We start from the raw sequence: 22825 nt of genomic DNA on the forward strand, positions 1-22825 counted from the left end.
TCATTGCAGGGGCAAGCAACGGCAAAGTCTGGATAGCCCTAACAATTGTTCAAATTTGTGCTGAGATAGATTGAGTGCTGGGTCATTTGAATCAACTTTCAAACCCCCTGTCCCATATGCAAGGCTCTGGACCGACGCGCCCAGTGTCTTATTGAGCCTCTTCACGCTGACTCCAGAGCGCAAGGCTGTCGACTACAGAGAACAAGAGGAATATCCGAATCGACAGTTGCAGGCCGCATCAGGTTGAAAGGTTTCTATCCGACCCTGGGCACTCACTCTGCTCCTATTTTACAAGTAGCTTCGAAGTTCTCAAGACCGCCTTTTATTGATGGTGGTCCCGTATTTGCGGATCAGCCTAGATGGCACGTCAACCATGATGTTGGACACTAGGGCCCTGGAAGCATTACGGTGCACGTCAATTCTCAAGGAGTAGGCTGACGCGCAGGTACCTCAATGTGCACGACAGTCTCGTCGGGTCTGGCTTGTAATTCTTCAGTCAGCCATATCACTTGTGCCGCATATACTGTCCCACTTTATGCAACATCAGCTAGCAAATCGGCTTATTAACGATCTTTGCGTGCGTCAAGCGCGGTGGAAGCGGTGTACGACTGTCACCAAGAGACTCAGCCGAGCTACTAACCAAATTGCGATGGTTCTTTATCAATTATATCTAAATAAGGCTACTCGCCGAGCGTAGATTTCCCTTACCTGACACTAAAACGAATAGAGACGCAACACGTGGCCTAAGGCTTATCGTTCTCAGCCTGAGCATTTCGTTAATGCTTTGCCACTGGTGAACAAGCCGACAAGACGGCAGCAAAGCTTCCAACTAGTAACAAGGTTCAGAGAGAATATCGGTAAAGGTTTGGCTCTGACCGGACTGGTTAGGGAAATTCTTCGCTGGGGGCCTGTTGTTTGAAATATCAGGCGGCAGTGAGAATTGTATGCATGTGTACTTCTATACAAGGGGCTCTGGTCAGCCCAGCTTTGGTAGGTATACGGTACCAGCCGAATCATTTCGATCATGCAAAAGCCTCTTCCTCAGGCATGGTTGTTGAGTGGTCATAGCCGTCTCTGAGATTTTGCTCCTGACAAGATCGAGAAGGCTCTTGCCACAGTTGGCCCGATAACTTTCGCATGGTTATTGTATCTCGTAACTATACAGGCAATTGGGACCAGAAGGAAAAGTGGTACGCAGCCGAATATCGCCATGAGAAGATTCCTGATGATCTTATAGAGGAGTGCAAGAAAGCCTTTGCAGTCTGTCCCAAAGGTCGTCTGCCTGCCCTTCATCTGCCTCACAAGAACCATTTCATTCCCAAAAAGCTCGAGGTTGAGAAGAAGGACATGGATGAGTCGGCACTGAATCCATGAGTTCTGCGCAATGATAGGATTGCCAGGACAAGGTGGAAGAAGGATGATACCTTCTGGGTTCCTCGCGCTAACGTCATTACCAGTTTGAAGAACCGCTCATCTATGCTTCGGCAGAGAACAATGTCAAGGCTCGACTGTTCTCTGACCTGGTCCGTGGCGCGGTCGAGGAGTACTCATACGACGCGGAGCTGGCTGGCTTACAGAACAACATAAGTCTCGACTCACGCGGTCTGTTCTTGGATGCTAACGGCTACAATGATAAGCTGCCTGTGCTCTTGGAACAAGTCGTCACAACAATGCGAGACCTGGATATCAATGAAGACCGTTACGAGATTATCAAGGAGCGCTTGACCCGAGGGTACAGCAACTGGCAGCTACAATCCTCCTACCATCAGGATGGCGATTACACCAATTGGCTCAATACTCCCGAGCGGGGCTTATAGTAGAGGAGCTCGCAGCAGAGCTTTCGAGCGTCACATTCGAAGGTGTCAGACTGTTCCAAGAGCAGATGCTTGGACAAGTTTTGATCGAAGTGTACGTGCATGGTAACATGTACAGGGAGGATGCTCTTAAAGCAACCGACATGGTTGAGTCCATTATGAAGCCGCGAGTTTTGCCTAAAGCACAGTGGCCTATCTTACGGTCACTCATTGTGACCGAGAGTTCCAACTATGTCTTCAGAAAGACCATCAAGTATCCTGCCAATGTCAACCACTGCGTAGAGACTTGGTTTTATGTCGGTAGTAGAGAGGATCGCGATGTTCGAACCAAGACTCGACTTCTGGATCAGATGCTCCATGAGCCAGCCTTTGATCAGCTCCGGACTAAGGAGCAACTCGGTTACGTCGTCTTGAGCGGATGTCGATACTTTTCGACGACTTATGGTTTCCACAGAGTTCCTTGACTCGCGTATCGAGGCTTTCCTCATGAGATATGCGGACACTCTGGAGAAGATGAGCAAGACTGAGTTTGAGGACCACAAGCGAAGTTTAATCGTCCGGCGTCTAGAGAAGCTTATAAAACTGGATCAGGAGTCCCAACAGAATTGGTCCGAAATCGAAAGCGAAGAATATGATTTCGAGTTTCGTAGGCCAAGAAAACATGCGGTCCAAGCTTGTGAATATACTATTCATTGGTAGCCCAACGCGATGCCGCCCGGATTAGACAGCTAACCAAAGCTGAAATCGTGGATTTCTTCAACCAGAAAAAAGCCGATGAGAAGCTCTCACCCGGGGATGCTATGAAGACGGCCGAGGAAATCACTGACGTTGGACTTTATAAGGCCGGTCTTGCTGCCAGCTCAGGAGCCAGATCCGTCAAGGACATTACCATATACAACCCCCCTTTCGACAGCCCCACCCTTTCGTCAAGCAAAAAAAAAATAGCACCACCAAAATTCGTCAACTTCACTTAACGTACGCGATAAGCGAGCGGCACAGACAAGCGAGCGGCACAGCATACTGTACAGCTAGAAATAACCTACCCTATAGGAATATACTTTTTAAATAAAATAGCTAAAAATCTAGAAAAATTATCTTTAAAGATAGTATAGTTAGCTTAATAAAGGGATATTTTTATAAGATTTTTCGCTATTTTATTTTATATAGAAAACCTTAAAATACAGTGTATTTTACAGTATAAATAGACTTTAAAGTTTATAGCTATGTAGAATCTTTTTTAAAAATTTAAAAAAGTTCATATAGCTTATTTTAAGACTTATATATAAGCTATTAGAATCTTAGCTATTTAAAGCCTAGTTTGAATTTTAAAGAATTATTTAAAAACCTGCCTTTAAGGTGATAAGTGGGGTGTGCCGCTCGCTTGTCTGTGCCGCTCGCTTATCGCATACGTTATACGAAATTTGGCCAGAATAAATAGCTACCTAAAAGAAGCTTCTTTTATTGATTATATAAATGAGTGGAGATAATTATTTTGACCTGTTGAGGATGTGCTGGGCACGCGATATATGCAAGTCATGCTATTGAAATATTTTCAATATGGTCACTAACCTCCTCACCGCTCTTTCTCGTGATTTTTGATCTTTACCCTCGACAACAGCAGAAAAATGCCTAAATCACGACTTAAATGGGAATATACAGAGGACGATATGGCTGACGCCATATTGGACATTACCGATCATGGTTTTTCACCCCCTCAAGCGGCCCAGAGAAGAGGAGTGCCCCGAACGACCCTCATCGATAGACTTAACGGCCGTGGGGCCGCTGAAGACCAGATCCAGCCTCGCCGACGTTTGTCCAAGAGCCAAGAAGATAGGCTCGCTTTCTGGATACTCCGTCAGGAGTCTTTGGGCTATGCTCCGTCCCACAGTCAGATCCGCGCTTGCGTCATGGGCCTGCTGAGACAGCAGGGCGAACATCCCGACTTAGGACGTAACTGGGTGATCAAGTTTATCAATCGCCGCGCAGACCTAAAGACCAAGATGCGTAGACGTCAAGAAGCTAAAAGGTTCGACTCTTTCACACCTAGAGCGGTTCATTGGTACTTTGATATCCGGGATGGCCAGTATGGCTGGATCAAGCCTGAAAACACCGTCAACGTTGATGAAGGCGGTATTATGACTGGTTTCGGCAAGTATTCACCTCTATTACTTGTCGGTGCTTGCATTTTGACCGACTAATTCTCTTCATTCAGGCCTAGATAGCTTAGTTGTTGGAAGCGCGGACCCGAAGCGCAAGGCCTTCCTCAAGGGACCACAGACTCGGAATTGGACTTCATTCATCGAAGCTGTCACTGCTGACGGCCGCGCTTTAGTTCCTGGCATAATCTTCAAGGGGAAGGAACTGCAGAAACAATGGTTCCTTGACGAGTTCAAGCAGATAGCAGACTGGTATTACATAACTTCGCCCAACGGGTGGACTGATGACCACATAGGCATTGAATGGCTTGAAAGAGTTTATCTGCCCCAGACTACACCTGCCGACGAGTCAGACGCGAGACTGATCATCTTAGATGGTCACGGAAGCCATGCAACAGTATGTCCTCCATTTTCCCCATCTCACGATCAGTGCTGAGTGGTGGAAGGATGAATGGATGGCCACGTGTTTTTTAAACAATGTTTATTGCTGCTATCTACCAGCACACTGCTCTCATGGACTCCAGCCACTGGACAATGGAGTATTTAATGCGTCGAAGGCTGCATATCGACGAGAGTTGGAAAAGTTCGCTTCGTTGACTGATTCCGCTCCAATGGACAAGGTCAATTTCATCAGGGCCTACGCCAAGGCTCGCCGAGTTGGAATGACTAAGAAGAACATACTGTCAGGCTGGAGGGTCACTGGCAACTGGCCGATTTCGCGTTCCAAAGCGCTGCGACACCCTGAAATCCAACGAGACAGGCCAAACAGCGACCCAAGAGTGACTCCTGAACCTAGGCCGTATCTTGGCTCGGATGATACTCCACAGACGAGCCGTCAAATTCGAGATCTTGGGCTGAACAAAACACCAAAGACGCGGAGACGGTACAACGTGATAGCCAAGGGCTTTGAGGCTCAACAACAGACAGTAGCGGCGCATACGCAGAGGATTGCCAGCCTAGAGGAAGAATTGGCTCGGCTGAAGAGAGGGAAGAAGAGGAAGGCGGTACCGAATCCTAACAGGCGTTTTATGACTCTCGGGGAGACTTTAGCTGTTGGAGAAGCCATACCTGAAGGGGAGACTCAAAACGAGTCTGTCGTGGTGGAATCTGTCTGTTCAGACGAGCGAGAGTCAGAATCAGAGGCTAGCTCGGTCATTGAAGTGAGAGAGGAAGCCGTACCTCAGCAACGAACCACGCGGTCAGGACGGCTTATTAAAAGACCTAAATTCTAATAGAGATAGTTGTTCGCTATTGTGAGATGAGATATTTTGCACATGTCCCTCATTTTGGCCGAGTTGTTTATAAGTGAAGTTGTCCATTTTTGGTGGTGCTATTTTTTTTTTGCTTGACGAAAGGGTGGGGCTGTCGAAAGGGGGGTTGTATATGGGTAATGAGTATGAAAACCCGGATGCAACACTTTAGGGGGTGTTAGGTTACGTTCCGTCCTGGAGTATTTCTGGGCTCACTACTTGAATGTCGATCGAACTTTGGTGTGAATTTGTCTATGATGTGTAACCGATCTCTTCTTTCCACTAATCAGAGTCGAGAGAAGTGAAGAGTTGGTAGCGTGTCCTTCGTGTGATTATGAATGGGACTGTCGACGCCTTTATGTACAATACGAAGAGGCAAGGCTCCCGATTAGCCAAGACTAGCAAGGTCTGACTTCTGCTACGAGAGAAAAGTTTGCGACGCATTCGGAGTAAACTCTGGGTCAAACATGACGTAAGCTTCAGACGACAGTGGAAGCATCTAATGTAATCCAGCTCGTTGTGCTCTTATGTGTCTCTATTCGCGTACGACCGTTCAAGCGTTCTCCCGCGAGACAGAGTTGAGATTCATTACATTACAGACTAATCTAATTAATGAATAGTTGGATTGGTGTATTTATCGAGGCGTTGGGTCCTCTTCCAACATACAAGCATTTTCAAGCATGTTGGTCCATTTCCCGCTTGTCCCTGCGTGACTATGCTTGATATGCCGTCTAAAGTGATCCGCGCGAAAGAACTTGCTCGATGACCTGCATTCTCTGAACTTGTGCACCTCTTGCAAATGTTTGATACGCTCCTGCCAGTCCTGGTCCGTGGCGTGTCGAGGTGCATCACCACCAGTCGCGACACCTGTATTAGGGACACGTCCCGACCGTGGGAATTCACCGCCACAGTAGCCGCAGATGTCAGCTTCGCCAGGCCTGTTAGCAGAATCATGAAAAGCCCTGTCATATCCGGAGAGAGTTGAGCATGACCATGAGTGGCGGCGTTTGTGCAGCGATTTCTGGTGTCGCTCTGCCTCGTTCTGGTTCTTGAAGCGGTTTCCGCAGGATGGACATTGGTGTGGCTTTTTAGCCTCGTGGGCACTGATTGTTGGTTAGCTTTGAAACATATACAACAAATCCTATCATCCCGAGCAGTCCCATTCAAAATGAGACTACTGAGTTGAAATCTGACTTACTTGAGTTCCTCAAGCGTCTCAAACCTCTCGGGCTTCTTGGGGCAACATCCGCACACGAAGGAGTCCTGCACCTTAGTTTCGCCAGGCTCCTACACTTCAGTAATCTTAAATGTGCTTGCGCTCAGTATGTCCTTAGAGCAAATTGATCCTAGATCGGACGCGGAGGTCCGAGGGCTTGGGTTGGTAAATATAGTACCTGTGTCAGACGAATTGTTAGCGTGAGTGGCAATCATAAACAACAAAAGCGAAGAGACTCACTGGGCTTTTTGGTATCTGAACAAAAGGTGGTGTACAGAATGTGTAACTTCTCCTTCTTTGGTATGTCCATGTTGCCACGGCATGGCAGACCAGTCATATGGTTCTTCATATCCTTCTTGCCAAATTTGGCATAACATCGCAAGCAAATGACCACACCATGGTGGCTCTGGTCAACAAAATCATCGTCCCCCCATGTAAGCAATGAGCAGCATTTGCTGCAGTTCCCTCCCTTGTTGCTGAAGTTGTCGTAACTATGACAACTCGCCAGGTACCCCCAGCTACGGGGGCCGTAGTTGGGATGTATTCCACGAATCAGGCCATGATTATTGGCGACATGTGCAACAATATGAGATATTTCTTTTTTCAGTCCAAGGCATGCTTTCCAACCAGGTAGAATGAGATTTGGCTTATATAGTAAGAAGGGACAAATCTTGTCTACATTCTGGAAATCATCGGGCGTAACCGATTCGCGTGATTGGCTCTGTGCTGATTCATCTTTTCTGGGGCTAATTGAGCCGGTACCACCAGCAGCATCAGAAGACCGTGTAAAGCTCCGAGTTCGTCGCTCGGAGTCTGGCGGTCTTGTTTGAGGCTTTGGTTGTTTGTTGAATTTCGAGTGGCCCTCTACACTTGGGCTAGGTCTTGTAAGAGCCTCCTCATTCTCTTCTACTCTTCGTTCGGGTAGGCCTGGGGGAGTCTGTTCAAGGAATACCTGCGAGATGTTAGCTGAATAGGTAGAATCGCGGCTGCTTGGCATACCTGTTGAGTTGAAGAAAAGTGAGCTCCATAGTTTCTTTTTGAATAATCTCGATCGTCAACCTTCGACTCCAGTAGTAGGACGGCTTCACGCGCGCTAGTTGTTGGTCAGCTTTGAAACATATATGACAAATCATGTCATCTCGCGCAGCCCCATTCAAAATGAGACTGCTGAGCTGAGATCTGGCTTACATGAGTTCCGCATGCGTCTCGAAACTGGAATTCATTGTAAAAGCGATCGTATTCAGTGGGAATATTGTCTTGAGATCTGCGATCAAAATAAGGTTATTTGGTTCATCCAACTTTCATACCAAGCCATTGAAAACCTGAATAGCAGGAATATTTGATAGCTCGTATTCCGTACCTGACAACTGATGGGTAAGTAGCATAACCTTTGTGTTGGTTACTCAAGGTTGAGGTGTTGCCGCTTGGCGGGCAATTTGTAGAATACTCGTTATTTGAAACAGGCACTTTCAGCCGAGGCATCAAATAGATCACAATCAGAATGTAGATGAGATTCGGCCGTGAAATCTTCCGCCATGCTAATGCCGTAACTGCGGATTAATGGCAACCTGAAAATGGACAACTGCGGCTTGGGAAAAAATGTTGGACGAGGAAGATGGGTTGCACCCCATGTCCCGTTTAGCGGCCGAAATCGACGCTTTGTACTGAATCGATAAGGTTACCAACCACGAGGGCCAATGAGAAGGGCATGGAAGGCGGGGAGGGTTCATTCCAGGCTGTCAACATATCCCTGTGTACATCGCGAAGCACAGCCCTTCAAATGTTCCTCATTGAAGAGCGTCCAATTGGAGACTTTCGATGATTACGCGGGGCATTTGCTTCGATGGCCAGGACGTTAAGGCCCCGAAAAATCCAGGAGAATTAAGTGGGGAAAGCCTCTGTTAGATTGGCGGCTGGGAATGGGCTCCACTTCCCTTATTGCAATATTATTCTTGTATCCAAAAGAGGGGTTTCACCCCTCTTTGACAGACTGATCAAAGAATCAAGTCGACGATCAATAACATCACATTCTGGTCCACACTTGGATACACTCACCCCATCGTATTCGTGCGTATCTAACAGCCTCAATTTCACACCAACTGGAAGAGCCTCTGATTGATCAGAAAAACAGGACTAACCCCCTCAAAGTTAGCGAATTCAATGGTTGGAGAGACTCGATAATAAGGATGCAGATGTGACATCAAGTCAAGGCTACGTTTTCCGCGCTCGTATTCGCAGTCACGAGTATGCAGTTAAAATCGTACGTATCAACTAATGCCTTCAGTGAGCTACCGCTTCCTGGATTTGTCTTTGGAACTTTCATGGCTTATAATTGATTTCTTTGCCAGTTCAAATTCTTCGATCTGATGACCGAAGAGTACCGTATATTTTCATGAAATTCGGTAGCGCCAGAGAGAGCCTAGCGTGACCCCACCGGCGCTACCGAATTTCATAAAAATACGGTACTTTTAGGGGTCAGCGCTGGGCAGAGATACTCCCCTTGATACAGCTGCGTACTATACTGATCCGATTTACGCACAATGTCGAGCATACGGCTGTATTCGCGAGGCTATAAAACAGAGGGTCCCCAAGGCGGATGTCGCTATTCCATGCCACGGATTTCTTTTCTTAAGACCTTATGATCAAGATGCATTGAAAAGTCTCGACATTGATCTCGGACTGGGCGATATAGATCTGGATTACCAGAAATCTACTATCGGGGATTAAGAGCTATTGTGAAAGACATCGCATCTTCGGATAGTGGGGTTAGCTCTGAAGGTATCAGAAAGATCCTAAGTAGGGTCATATCGATGAATAGAGCAGGGATATACAACATGGACATCCGGATTGATCATTTTCGTGATGGAAAATTGGTGGACTTCGGCTCATCATGGACAGAGCCTCATGCCCTTTTGGATTCGTTGAAGTCATCGAATCAGCGCGCAGCCCTCGAGTCAAAGATAGCAGATCGAGTAACGATTGAACAGATGGTGAATGACGAAGAGATAGAAACCCGATGGAAGGTTAAAGCGCTACATCCTATACGACTTCGGTCTCAGACCAAACAGTAATAATGTATATTCAGATATATCCTTTCATCCCGATAATCCATTCCAATAATCCAAGCTATTAATTAATGCTGCAAGAGATAGAACAGTGACTAGATGAAATTTGCTTTACATATATCGTGACAACGATAGAGGCTATCAAGAAAAATGGCGACTGGTGAACCTTATAATGATTCTGAGATGTTATTACGTCTAATGGAGCGCCAAACTCGCCAAGCTTATCTAGTGAATGCTCAAGAATGAACTCTTCAGTGCTCCCACTTAAAGTTTCTCAGCCGCATAGTGTTGTCGTTGCCGTATTGGTGACGGGTCAAGGCTCGTGATCATGTGGAATGGCTTGGCGATGACAGTGGGCTTCCAAAGGACGAGGGAGGTCTGGGGCGCCTACTGACATTCGAGAGCTATCAAAGGTTGGGCCAAGAGTGACAACGGCGAAACGGGTTGGGCTGGTACCTGTTACATATTTTGATAGTATAGTTGGTGAGATGAACGTGTTGAGAGCATGCAAGAGAAGAGGCTTGAATGGCAGTGGGAGAAATCTCAGCGATGAGGACGGGGACTAGGGAGTGCTTGGAATAAAGGAGGCGTCGTAGCCCCATGGGATCGAATGCTGAATCTTGATTCGAGGTGGGGAGGAAAGTGGGCGACAGTTTAGGCAATCCAGTCTTCGTGTAGAGCTGGCTGATATGGATGTGTCTGATGGCGAGAGCGAAAAGGCTGGTGCTGGTGGTGTACGACATGAGCAGTAAGTGAGCTGCGAAAATCTGGAAGCGATAGAGGTGCGCTGTGGAAGCTGATAAACACTATTGCAAACGACAGAGTATTTCTCTGGCAGCTAGTCATCCAAAGAGCCCATCTGGATCGTCCTTGAAGACAATCGACGGCGCCGTGCGCTCAGCAACCCCCGATACCTCTGTCCGAGAGTAACGCAAATGATCTAGGCACTCGCATTAAGGCCTAGCCCGATGGATACACACGGGCAAGCCCCACTCTCCCTCTCCAGTGCAGAAGCTAACCAGCTCCCTCCTCCCAGCTGAGGCACACTCAACGTCGACAAAGTTCGCAAGGTCAAGGACCCCCGCAGGAGCGATCCCGATCCCGGTCCTAATTCCTACCAACACAAGCTCCTCAAAGGTCGAGTTCAAGAGCCTTGCTCACGAGCGAACCGGCGCCGTCTTTCCGGTTTTTTACGTTAGACAACGCAAGAAAGAGCAAGGTGGACTCGCTCGACCTTCTAGGCAGGGGCGCATACCTCCCAGGCATCATAGGCGGAAGCTGATGTGAAGTTTACTCGAAACTTATGTCGAAGGTGGCGTGTTTTGAACAACAGGTCTGATGAGAAGCGTCCGCTAGAGACATTGCGCCATCTTCGCTGTACAGCCCGTTCCAGGATCTTGTCATGATGCAAATCAATCAGTCAAGATAGAGGGACAGTAGTCGATTGCGGCTAGCTATTCAATCTACCTATGTCAAATCAATCACTATATCCACATCAGGCTCTCCCAACTCACCCCCAGCGTCATCGTCGACCAGGATGGCTTCGTGATCGTCGGTCTAGGGCGCCATACCGTCTTCCCGATCTGCCTCCTGATCGAGGTGGTGTTACCGAGGAATCGGCGCAACATTGGGAATCCCGGAGCTCGCGCAGGGTGAGCTCCCGCGGGCCGTCTGGTTAGTAGAAGTTGCCTCCTCCACCGGTGACGGTCTTGGCGAGACGCCCGGCGTCGTAAGGTGCCCTCTCCGGGTCGAAGTAGTGGGCATGACCGAGGTCGTGGGGGTCGTCTCCAGGTTGGGCGGCGCTGGTGACGCTGTCAATGCTATTATAGGGCAGAAGCCGCTCGCGGGGTGCTGAGGCGATCATGACGAGCCGCTTTCTGTCCTGGGCGGCGCCTGGGTGCAGAGCCTGACCACCCGCCAACGGACCGAGTAGCCATACTAGGTAAAGTCGCCAATAAAACCGTTCAAGTGCTCTCCGTGACGATCCGAGGGCACAACCTCTTCAGCATCAACGGCCTCGGCGTTTCTGGGTTGGGCAACTGTCGACAGGCGGGGACCAGGAGCCTCCTCTAACGGTAGTCTCTCGCCAACCTCGGCGGAGCTTGTCCCTCGACACCATGATATCGCTCGGGTCAACGCAGGCAAGGGACTCTTTCACCACCTTCACTTGTTTGCCAGATGTGATATCGACGATAACTTCGGTCTGGTAGTCGCCGTCGATTGTGCAGGAGGATTGAGACCTGCGACGTTCCGGTATTCCAACAAGCTTTCTCTGCCAGGCAGACAACGTCTTCTCCCTGTAGCTAGTGGTCAACTGGCATGGTGCGGTAGGGCTGGGTGAAGCACTGGTGCCGTGTGTTGCTGAGGTTGGGCAAGCTTCCGAGGGCACAGGGTGGTTTGGGGGCTTGCGGTCGGGGAGGGCATTCGGCAGATTTCCCGGACTAGCGCATCTATCCCTAAGCCCGGTTAGCCAGATCGACGAGCCACGGTCGAATATACAGTCACCTTCAGGAGACCTTCGTCCTACCTAGTTGTCTCCATGATCGTTCAGCGCCCCTGGCGCACCTTGTGCTTCTCCGCTTCAACCCACTCTAAAGTCTCATCTTACCGTTGTCGAAACGGTAACGGGTCTGCAAAGGACATCTCGAGCTTCGTGTGCTGTGAGGAGACTATATTCGCATCTATTTGGGCCACCAAATTGGGTAGATAGCCCACAACATGCATTGTTCGTGGATGATCTCGTTGTTCAACTCTGTAGAGGCCTGTAGGATCTTTGTGGCCTATCCATTGAGCTCCTCGGTCAGCTCCATGATGACCTTGGGCACGGGCGCCAGTGGATCTCCCTTGCGCTCCTGCAGCATAGCAAGCCCAGCCCCTATCTGTTTCGCCAGGTCGTCCATGATAGTCTCCAACATCTCGTCCCGCTCAGTGCGGCTATCGGAAGGTGTGGTCTCGATTGGGGAATGCCTGTCGCGCCTCCTAGGAGTTGCGCATCGACTCGTGAGGGCTCGTCTCGAAGGTAAGTTTCACCTTGGAAGGAGTGAAGTCGAGGGGAGAATTCGCTGACGAGGATTCGAGGAGGGAAGTCGCCGGGAAGGAGGTCTTGTAAGGAGGCTCGTCTACTGGAGCTCTGGTCGATCAGTCAGGCAAGCAAACGCCGGCAACTCAATGCGTACCTGGTTGCGTAAGGGAAATGCGACGAAGGAAGATGGATCGAGATAGAGCAGCCAGGAAAGAGCAGCGGCGTTGGAGAAGGAAGAAACTCGGTCGCGTTGTGGCTCAGTAGTGAATGCAGAGGAAGAGAGCGTGATGGAGGGAAGTGGAAAATTTGCGGGGCAGTGTAAACAGCCACGTGGGGGCGCAGCAGCTGTTCTCTCTCGGGGCTGGTGAGCCAAAAGCCCCCAATTGCACGAAACACGACATGATGTCGGATAGCAGGCAGGATGCACGGTTACAGTGCAAGCATGGCTATCTAAATCTCAATTATGGCCGGTCCTTTGAGTAGCCACGCGTTAGCCACGATTTTCGGATTAGCGAGGGACAGGAACGTACCATTTCAGGCCGCTTGACCTTTTCAGCAAGGGCAGAGGGGCCTGGCAGGAGACTATGGACATGCTTTATGGTCGCTCGGATTAGCTACAAAGCTTGGTTGGTGCCATTACCTGGTGCCGCTGTCAGCTACTTCCCTTTTCTCACTGAGTCCAAATCGGGTTGTTCTTGCCAAGCTCCCTCGGGCGGCACTCTACCCACTGCCTCGCTTAGCCAGGTGATGGAGTTCTTGGTGCTTGGGATTATAGATGGCTTTGACGTTCAGATCGGCCTGTAGGACATGCTAGATTGTACGAAACTCTCTCAAGCAGTCGGATTTGCTCATCTCGGGTCGACAAAGGTGGCGAGTCCGGCTCTGAGATGCTTGGAGACACCGACTCCCTTCAACCGTTGCCCAGCCCGCTCAAGCTTGTCGTCTCGTATATTCTCGCATCGTTTCGTCGAGGATCGGTATCGTTTTCATCGCTAACAGCTATACCTGCGCATGTCGACAACGTCAGCAGTCGGTCTCTCGAGACGCGTCGCTCCGGCCACCATGTGCAGCGGAAGGTTAGGGCAGGGAATTGGTGGATAACTCACCGCGGGACTTCGGGGCGAGGATCTTCTGCAGGCCAGCCGCGAAGAGCATGGTCGCTGTTGCTGTTGCTGCCGCTTACAAGGAGGAGAGGTGTAGGTTTGAGAAGAACCCAAAGCCGAATCGGGAGCCGGCCAAGTGGAACGCCCACGCTCGGACCAGCCGGCCCCGTACCGGGATCTCGCCTCTCACCCTATACCGATCGATATTAGGGCCAGAATAGCCTCGATCACCTTCTGTCGCAGGCCGGGCATGGTCTCAATGATCCTCAGGAACAACAGCCCTTACTAATCACGCTAGGTGATTTAAAGTAAAACCTGTGGGATGGAATACCCCACACAGGAGAACAATCAATCAACTCACTACTGCTGCTCATTCTGAATGACCCGACCTTCAATCCATTTTAAGCACATCCAGTGCGACACCTTCCTTTGTCATCTCACTCTCTTGGCATACAAGTGTTAAGAAAGTGGCCTTATCTACACCTAAATCCTTAACAAGAGCACAACAAACGCCTCAATCTGCTGTAGACGAAGCCATCGCCGCGGCTTGCGACTGCGCAAGCGCAGATTGAAACGTTTGTTGTGCACTTGTTAAGGATTTAGGTGTAGATAGGGCCACTTTCTTAACACTTGTATGCCAAGAAAGTGAGATGACAAAAGGAGAAATAAGTACCCTTCCCTGTCACTTTAATCCACCTGCCGTTAGGGCGAACCAGACTGTCGGGTCGAGCAGAAAGAAATAAAATTGCGCGTCGTTCCCCCAATACGACGAAAAATCCCTCACTTCTTTACTCGGTTAATTCTGTTGCAAAACTCTCCCAAGCATGGATATCCGATTTCCATATGGCCCGCACAGGATTGCGCCGCAATGCCAGGCCCCTCCTATTGTTATTCGGCATCCTCACTATCCGACCTACCAGAGCACACTCCTACGTCTTCCCCGTCTCGACGTGGTTAAGAAGAGTGGTCAGTTCGATTCGAATTTTGCCTATGGCATCAGTCATGAGACAGCGCTTTTAGCGTGCCAAATCATCGCTGGAAATGCTCAAGACGCTTTTCTGAGTTACGACCGCTTAGGGAAGCAAAGCGTGATAATGAGCAGTGAAGGTGTGCTGATGCTCGCGGAGTATTATTTGCAAGTTCCTAGTAGTAAGCTTTCTCCCACCGAGACTCTATGCTTTGCTTATGTCTTCTCTTAGGACAGAGTGATAACCTCCCATTCCCAATCATCTGCGACTTTGAGGATTGGCAGTTTCCGCACGGCCACCTTCCAGAGCCATGGCTTCTCATTGAACATGAGCTAATGGAAAACAAATCTTCGATGAACTGCTGCCTTGTTTCCGGTAATAAGGGAAAGCCAGCTTTCCTCGTCCCCCAAGAACTATTCCCCTGGCTTCAACAAAACCGCATGCGCGATTATGTCGCCTTCGGTGACGAACGAGTCGGCTATCAAAGTCGGGCGAATGTCTGTCACCTCCGTGCAGATATTCTGGAAGACTTCAATCATCGCGCCTTCGCTCTCGTGCCAAAGATGACATCTCAGGGCTACCGCCTTATCATGAACTATTTCTCTGCAGCTGACGACCTGTCCGTTCCTGCAAATGTTTTCCACAACCGAATGGTTCACCCACTTGGTGGAGCCAGACTCGAATTCTTGTATGCGCGGTTTGCATATGCTGTTTTTGGGCTTGTTGAGGGGTTTGCAAAGACGACGGTACGACGAGTAACTATTGTTGAGCCTGGGCTCGACGAGCTTGGGCTTCGCACCTGGGTCTCCAATGTGTACTGGAAATTTCCGAACCAAATTGCGGCTCGACGTGCAAACATGGCAAATCAGGTGTCTAAGAAAGATCTCCAGAGAGGGCTGAATTAGATTCCGCGGCTTATCCTGTCACGAAACTGAGTCAACGATTGCCCACAGCTGACGGGTACTCGCCTCAGCTGGCTCTTCGAGAGAAGTCTAAACCCAAAACCTGGAACATGCCGCCTAGTAATCGCGAGCTGGGCCCTTTGTCGTTCGCCAGCTTTTCTACTTTTCCTGAAAATGTCCGCTTGAAGATTTGGGAGGCAACTTGGCCAGATCCTCGCGTGATTGAGATACGGTCACTGCCGCAGGTTGATTCGGATGATATCTATGATTTATCAAGGCTTCAGTTATACGGAACCATTTCAAATTGGCTTGACAAGGATGATTGCGACGAGGATAATGATGAAGAGGACGATGTCGAAAAAGGCGATGCTATGAGTCAAGTCCCCAATCGTGGAGAAAAGTCCAATGACGGCACCTCCAATGGAGGTTCCTCTCTCGCTTCCGGTGACAGCGAGGATTTCGATATTGAGGATGCGCGCCGATTTGGACGAAATCCGAGAACAATATTTTGGCGGATGTCTCGTGAGAACCAGCACCCAATTGCTCTGTCTGTGTGCGCAGAATCGCGTCAACACACGCTCAGGAGCTTTTATTACCTCAGGCACCACGAGCGATCTGAGTGGTCATTCTACCTTGATCCGACGCAGGATGTTGTGTGGCTATCTGACTCTTTGTGGAAGGACATCTGTTTTGACAACGAAGACGTAGTACGACTTGGACGCTCGTACGGCAGCCGACTGTCGCATGTCGAACAGGTTATTGTAAATGCGGAGAAATGGCGAGACTTGGAGGAGCTCAATATTTTACCGTATTTTGGATGCTTGAAGACGATCAAGTTGCTTCTTGACGACAACATCACGCCTCTGGAAATCTCTACATTATTGAGAGATATCGAACTGCGGTTTGGCAATGATGACAGATTCTGCCCTCGTTTCGAGCTAGTCGATAGGCGATATCAAGTGCGCGGTCAGGTTCGGGTGAGAGACATCACTAGTAACTAAACCTTTTGGCCATTACAGCGAGTAAGATAATTCAGGGCCAGCCACATTGAGAATTTTGGTGTTTATAGACTGCTTTACGCATAGCTCGCATTGACTTAACGTCAGCCTCGGTGAACTCAGCGGCCAAACTTATTGAATGGTCTAATTAAGCACCTTTGAGTGAATACCTTTCTATTATAACCGCAAGTATGCCAATCGAGACAGTTATGGTAATAATTTGAATTTCCTCTTACGCTTCTGTTGTTGATGTAGCTAGATAATAACTGCTTGAAGGGACTCATAGATAGTTTATGATGTAGGACTATTTTCTTTATTTTGAGGCTACCTTCTGTTGTCTTATGAGGTTCTCTGTATGTTTTACGGTAGACTGATAGTTATTATGTCTGAGACTTTACCATGAAGCTGTTTGCCTGATTTTCTCTTTTTATCCCGCAATGACTACTCCAACAGGAATTGAGATCGAGCTAACGCCGAGATGCGGTCTAGTTAACCCAAATTGAGGCCCTGCTCCTCAGATGAGCTATAGGTTACGGTTAACCCCCTGCAAAGCACCGATAGCCGGAACGGAATAATTCCGAACCTCCATTCCGCTGTCCAATAAAACGTGATCTAATCTTATCTCTCAAGTCGCAGTGCGTTTCCATCGCGGGAAATATGGGGCGAGAATACTAGACCGTGATTGGTCAAAAACAAGAAACGCAATGCATTTCTGGCGATAATTCTTGAGTAGGAGGCTTGCCCTGAAAACCGTAATGAAAATATTGTAAAGTGTCGGATCCTTAATAGCGGTAAAAGGAATGGCGAGCATTGATAACAATGTGATGATTTATACATCCTTTGAAGTAATTAACTGCTTATAGTGTGGGATTTATAATTTCGAGTGAAACGCTGTCTTGCGTTTGATGTGCCTCTCGGTGTACTGAAATAGAACTTACGTTGATAATCTCCCATATAGTCAGATCTGAGCTATTGTGATAGGTGACACAATGCATTGATGCCTAACGCTAATGCCTAAGCAACACAAAAATACATCGCCATTGTAGACGGCTCTATCAGGACGCTCGAGAGACATCCGCAACTATCAAATGCGTTAAGAAATTCGGAGAAAGAATTCTCTGCTTCTTTATCAAATGGATCTTTGTAATCAGTGTCTTTCTCTTAAATTTGGACATGTGCCAAACAACCTCCCGCACGAGCTATTCACATCTTTTCGCGCCTTGGAGGAATCAGCGACTCAGACGAAATGCCCTTTATGTCAGTTTATTGCCTACGAGTTTAAATATCCTAGTGTTACCGTTTCCGGACACCGTTCTTCATCGCCCGCGAGCACAGAAGAATTGCGCTCGAGCCCTGTCACAATCACGGACTCAGGACCCGCGGATCGATGGTTTCTGGTCAACTGTTCTAACAGCTACTTTCAAATTTCATGTTCTTTGATTCCCCGTAAGCCCCAAACAACTATGTTCAAGCTACGAGTGACTCATACTAATAATTTGCGTTCTTCAGAATCACTTCAATTGTATACCAACAAATACCACGATCCCTCTGATACCCACACAGGATCACAACGGAGCTTAAGTCTGGCTAAATATTGGCTTCAAACATGTGTTGAAGACCATCATGATTGTTCTGTGTACTGCGGAACATGTCCTACCTTGTTGCCGACACGTGTCCTTTATCTTGGATCGATTGCAGCCGACGAAGATCCAGTTCTACAAATCTCAAATGGGCTCATGGCTCCTTATGTGGCACTCAGTTACTGCTGGGGGAAGAAACCATTTATCAAAACATGCCGCACTAATTTTGGCCAAATGCAACAAGGTATCCCAATCCAGTTGCTACCAAAGACCTTCCTAGATGCGATTGCTGTTACAAAGGCTCTTGGCTGCGACTACCTATGGATTATGCCCTATGCATCATCCAGGACGATCCTGAGGATTGGCAGCGAGAATCCATCAAGATGCGCGATGTTTATAAAAATGCCCTGGTCACAATATGCGCACAAGACTCACCAAATCCTTTTGGGGGCTGCTTTAGCCGGCGCGATCCTTTAATCCGCCGACCAATAGTTCTACCTCTTTACAACGAAGAGGGATTGCTTGACGGGGAATTGTTCTGGTCTCGAGATGTTGGAGTACCAAGTGGATCACCGGGTCCACTGGGACCGCTCGATTATCGTGCTTGGACCCTGCAGGAACAAGTACTTTCCGGTAGAGTTCTTGCGTATTGCGAAGGGACAGTCTTTTGGTTCTGTTCAACGACCGCACTATGGGAAGCAAAACCAATTTGGGAGAAAGACATCCAAAGGCTGTCAGACTACGCGAAGTTGAAGCGACTTGTTATCAATTATGATGCATGGCCAGTATCACGAATGTTACGATCCGCCAAGAAGACGAGAAGAGCGGCTTACGATGCTTGGTACGACTTGGTCGGAAAATATTCCGGCAGAAATATAACCAAACCAAAAGACCGAATGGTCGCAATCTCGGCCGTTGCGGAAGCAATGAGTCTTATTCTAGACGACCAGTATGTCGCTGGTCTATGGAAAAGAGATATAATCCGTGGGCTCCTTTGGATGTCAGTGAGAGGAAGAAATGTGCGACCTCGACGAGCAAAAAGGGGGCAAGGCTATGTGGCGCCTTCCTGGTCATGGGCGTCTATTAATCACGGTGCAGTACTGGCTTTATTCTCGATGAAACTGAATTGCGGCATCCTCACCTACGGCAGCCAGATAATTACACCTGAATTCAGATTTCGCCGCTATGAATACATGGAGGAGTTACCTGTTAAAGCTCCAAGCGATCCTGAAATATTGACTGTCCAATGCAGTAATATTGGAACAAGCCCTTTCGGCCAGGTAAAAAGTGGTACTATTCGACTGAAGGGATACACACGCGAAGTGGTCCTGCGGCCTAGGGGTAAGAATCTGTATGACCGCGCATTACACACTAAAATCGGCAAGGCGCATATAGATGAGTTCCGTTTACTATCATCTCGTAAGCTAGTTGTAACATGCCTCTTCATGGCGAGATATGTGAAGGAAGATGAAGAGGCCTTTCTCAGTAGTTCCAAGGACATCCAGCAATTCGGAAAATGTATTTGTTTAGGTCTTGTGCCTACTAGGCTGAGGAAGAACGAGTATCGTCGGATCGGATTGGCTGAAATTGATTACTGGAAGTGGGATATGGAAGAGAAAAGAGAGATTTTCCTAGTTTAATACTATTTATATTATAAATCATGGGGCTTATAGCTTCAAGGCATCTGGCTTTGGTATTACCTCTTGTTTTCGTGTTTGATTCCTCAAATTCGGTCTAGTAAAATGATATCCATATTCACTTACAAGACCTTGTTATCTAGAACAACTTTGTATACCATCTCAACCTTTGGAACCAGCAGGCACCATTCTATCAACAACCTTGACGCAGAGTGTCACCAAGGATGTCTCGTCCATAATGTCCAACATCGTCACCAAAGCCCCTAAATGCATCCGTATCCAATTACGAACCTCCACAGCAGCCAGTGAGTCGATGCCATACACAGAAATTGGCCGATCTTTTTCCAAGGGTTCTGAAAGACGAATCATTCGCAAAGCATTTGTTAATTACCTCTTCTGTAGCTGCTACCATTGGGCCTCTCTCTGTTTCCCCCGACTGCAGGCAATTTATACCTCTATGCCTTATTTTACAATTTAGCCTTACTTAAGGTTTAATTAGTTGCTGTATAAGCCTTTAGGATACGCTTAAACTGTATAAAAAATACTGTGTTCTTTGTTATGTGCAGCCTGGCGCTACCTTCATTACATAGCCGACCTAAGGACTTCTGCAAATATCCATATTTTAAAACTCTCTCTCGCCAATGCGATTCGGAACATGGCGGAGTATACTCATATTATACCTCACTATGGTTGGGCTATTTCGATCATGAATATTATCCCGAATTGGTTTGCAAGATTATCTTTCCACCCTTAAAGCCCGTTCTTGAGTTTAGTGAAGTAAGTTACCTCAACCTTACCTTGACCTTCAGTAGCTAACAGTTTCAGGATATGGTGGTTCAGATCGCAGACCTTTCAAATGGTCTGAACCATGAAGCCAAGGAAACAACTCAACCTACTGTCTTTCATGACATCCTTTCGTCTTTACTCCCTCCATATGAACTCTCACTCGCGCTGCCTAACAATGAAGCCGCCGGGCTAGTTGCAGCATCAACTTACAACGCTACCTAGATCTGCCGTTAGGGCCAGAAGTCAGGCTAGCCTCATCCCTTTTTGTATTTATGAGTCAATCCCTGATCATCCCCCAAGCAAGTCTGGACCTAGTGCCTCCTTCAACTCCAGCGTTTGTGGGTGCAGTTCCTCTGCGTCTTCATGCTTGCCTATCCTGTTAAGCAAGAGTGCCAAGTTGTTTCTACTAGCACGTGTGTCCGGATGCTCCTTGCCAAGCACCTTTTCCATCAGCTCCGCCGTCTGTCGATGCATCTTTACTGCCGCCTCGTACTTGCCTTGAGAGTAAAGAGCCCCTGTAAGGTTGTTCCTGCTGGTAAGTGTGTCCGGATTCTCCTTGCCAAGAACCTTCTCCCTCAACTTCAGCGTTTGTCGATGCATCTTCTCTGCTTCCTCGTACTGGCCCATACTATCAAGTACGTTTGCCAGGTTGTTCATGCTAGCGAGTGTATACGGATGCTCCTTGCCAAGCATCTTCTCGCTCAGCTCCACATCCCGTCAATACATCTTCACCGCTTGTCCATAACTCCCTAGCTTCGAGAAGCCCTCAGCGACGTTAAAAAGAAGCCTCCCTATCGCTTCGCCATCTTTACATTTCTCATCGCTCTCCAACACGCATGCGGTACCCCTCACTCGGTCATACCCCTCTACCGGTCAGCAAAAAAAATAGTCTCCCATATAAAATGCGATTTTTCACTTGCATAGTGTTTGACCAAAAGTGAAGCTATTAGCGTGGGAAAATAGCTGCCGTATTTAAAATTGCGTAAGATTTAATATTTTAACATTCCTTCTCCAGTGACGCTTGCGGTATGACCGTACAGAACTAATGTGGATTGTCTCAAAACGCCTCCCTCATCAACCTCCCTCCGCCAAGTCTCATCAGATTTTTATCTATACCAGCCTTTCAAAACCACGCTGAAAATGCCTCAATTACCTTATACAGAGGATGATGTTATCGAAGCCATGCTGGATGTCACAGATAATGGACTCTCGCAACATGAGGCCGCCCAGAAGCATGGCATGCCCCAGACCACTCTTTCTGATCGACTAAGAGGCATACCGCCTAAATCTGAAGTCACCCATCCTAGCCGGCTGTTATCCAAGTCTCAAGAGGCCAGGTTGATTACCTGGATACTTCGGCAAGAGGCCCTAGGCTATGCTCCATCCCACAGTCAAGTTCGCGCCACCGTCGCTGCCCTCCTACGGCAACAAGGCAGGGAACGGCCTATCGGTGTCCATTGGCTAACCAGGTTCGTGAAACGCCATCCATCCATAAAGAAGAAGATAGGAAAACGCCAGGAAGCATCGAGGTTCAATTGTTTTACCCCGACCGCCGTCAATTGGTACTTTGACATTCGGGAGAGAGAATATGGCTGGATCAAACCTGAGAACACGGTTAACGTTGATGAGGGCGGTATAATGGCTGGATTTGGTAAGTATTTGTCGTTATACCCATTGATTGAGCTAATCTATTGCGAATCCAGGCTTGGATTCCTTAGTTATCGGCAGCAGCGATCCCAAGATGAAGGCCTTCCTCAAAGGCTCTCAGTCCCGCACTTGGACTAGCTTTCTCGAAGCCGTGACTGCAACTGGCCGTCTTCTGAAACCGGGGATTATCTTTAAAGGCAAAGAACTTTAACAACAGTGGTTTATCGAAGAGCTCAAGGAGATAGCCGACTGGTATTATATCACGTCCGACAACGGCTGGACAGACAACCATATCGCAATTGAGTGGCTCAGAGAGGTCTATCTTCCCCAAACACAACCGGAAGATGAGTCCGATGCGAGGCTTATCATATTAGATGGCCATAGAAGCCACGTATCCGTGCGTATCTGCCCGTTCCGGGCCTTCTGAATAAAGAATGTCGCTAACTCAAAATCCAGGATGAGTGGATGGCTACGTGCTTTTTGAACAACGTATATTGTTGTTACCTGCCAGCCCACTGCTCTCATGGCCTACAGCCACTTGATAATGGGGTGTTCAATGCCTCCAAGGCTGCCTATCGTAAAGAACTTCAAAAACTGACAAGCCTGACCGATTCTGCCCCGGTGGACAAGGTCAACTTCATCAAGGCTTATGCCAAAGCCAGGGAAGTAGGCATGACGAAG

The 22825-nt window shown here is 48.2% G+C and overlaps 8 protein-coding genes across 8 annotated transcripts; 3 read left to right on the forward strand and 5 right to left on the reverse strand.

The window, feature by feature from the left end:
* Positions 1 to 948: 948 nt before the first annotated feature.
* On the forward strand, positions 949 to 2788 carry FOXG_14074 (uncharacterized protein; the record flags this gene model as incomplete). Its single annotated transcript, XM_018394140.1, has 5 exons — positions 949 to 990; positions 1458 to 1602; positions 1770 to 2221; positions 2271 to 2460; positions 2514 to 2788. The coding sequence occupies 5 exons, from the start codon at positions 949 to 951 to the stop codon at positions 2786 to 2788; spliced, it is 1104 nt and encodes a 367-aa protein (XP_018253630.1).
* A 3066-nt stretch (positions 2789 to 5854) lies between these two features.
* FOXG_14075 (uncharacterized protein) lies at positions 5855 to 7659 on the reverse strand (the record flags this gene model as incomplete). The annotated part of the gene is made up of 6 exons (XM_018394141.1): positions 5855 to 6323; positions 6419 to 6507; positions 6578 to 6614; positions 6673 to 7388; positions 7436 to 7529; positions 7625 to 7659. The coding sequence occupies 6 exons, from the start codon at positions 7657 to 7659 to the stop codon at positions 5855 to 5857; spliced, it is 1440 nt and encodes a 479-aa protein (XP_018253631.1).
* A 3517-nt stretch (positions 7660 to 11176) lies between these two features.
* On the reverse strand, positions 11177 to 12144 carry FOXG_21389 (uncharacterized protein; the record flags this gene model as incomplete). Its single annotated transcript, XM_018401724.1, has 3 exons — positions 11177 to 11439; positions 11593 to 11957; positions 12110 to 12144. 3 exons carry the CDS (start codon positions 12142 to 12144, stop codon positions 11177 to 11179), a joined length of 663 nt encoding a protein of 220 aa, XP_018253632.1.
* Positions 12145 to 12281: 137 nt separating this feature from the next.
* On the reverse strand, positions 12282 to 12401 carry FOXG_21390 (uncharacterized protein; the record flags this gene model as incomplete). The annotated part of the gene is made up of 1 exon (XM_018401725.1): positions 12282 to 12401. One exon carries the CDS (start codon positions 12399 to 12401, stop codon positions 12282 to 12284), a length of 120 nt encoding a protein of 39 aa, XP_018253633.1.
* A 1032-nt stretch (positions 12402 to 13433) lies between these two features.
* Positions 13434 to 13678, reverse strand: FOXG_21391 (uncharacterized protein; the record flags this gene model as incomplete). Its single annotated transcript, XM_018401726.1, has 2 exons — positions 13434 to 13522; positions 13630 to 13678. The coding sequence occupies 2 exons, from the start codon at positions 13676 to 13678 to the stop codon at positions 13434 to 13436; spliced, it is 138 nt and encodes a 45-aa protein (XP_018253634.1).
* Positions 13679 to 14450: 772 nt separating this feature from the next.
* Positions 14451 to 16497, forward strand: FOXG_14076 (uncharacterized protein; the record flags this gene model as incomplete). The annotated part of the gene is made up of 3 exons (XM_018394142.1): positions 14451 to 14733; positions 14826 to 15463; positions 15685 to 16497. 3 exons carry the CDS (start codon positions 14451 to 14453, stop codon positions 16495 to 16497), a joined length of 1734 nt encoding a protein of 577 aa, XP_018253635.1.
* Positions 16498 to 18394: 1897 nt separating this feature from the next.
* FOXG_14077 (uncharacterized protein) lies at positions 18395 to 19714 on the forward strand (the record flags this gene model as incomplete). Its single annotated transcript, XM_018394143.1, has 1 exon — positions 18395 to 19714. The coding sequence occupies one exon, from the start codon at positions 18395 to 18397 to the stop codon at positions 19712 to 19714; it is 1320 nt and encodes a 439-aa protein (XP_018253636.1).
* Positions 19715 to 20785: 1071 nt separating this feature from the next.
* FOXG_14078 (uncharacterized protein) lies at positions 20786 to 21190 on the reverse strand (the record flags this gene model as incomplete). The annotated part of the gene is made up of 1 exon (XM_018394144.1): positions 20786 to 21190. One exon carries the CDS (start codon positions 21188 to 21190, stop codon positions 20786 to 20788), a length of 405 nt encoding a protein of 134 aa, XP_018253637.1.
* Between the last annotated feature and the right edge of the window lie 1635 nt (positions 21191 to 22825).

The sequence above is a fragment of the Fusarium oxysporum genome, chromosome 6 (assembly GCF_000149955.1).
Source record: "Fusarium oxysporum f. sp. lycopersici 4287 chromosome 6, whole genome shotgun sequence".
In the NCBI taxonomy this organism is placed as follows: Eukaryota; Fungi; Ascomycota; class Sordariomycetes; order Hypocreales; family Nectriaceae; genus Fusarium; species Fusarium oxysporum.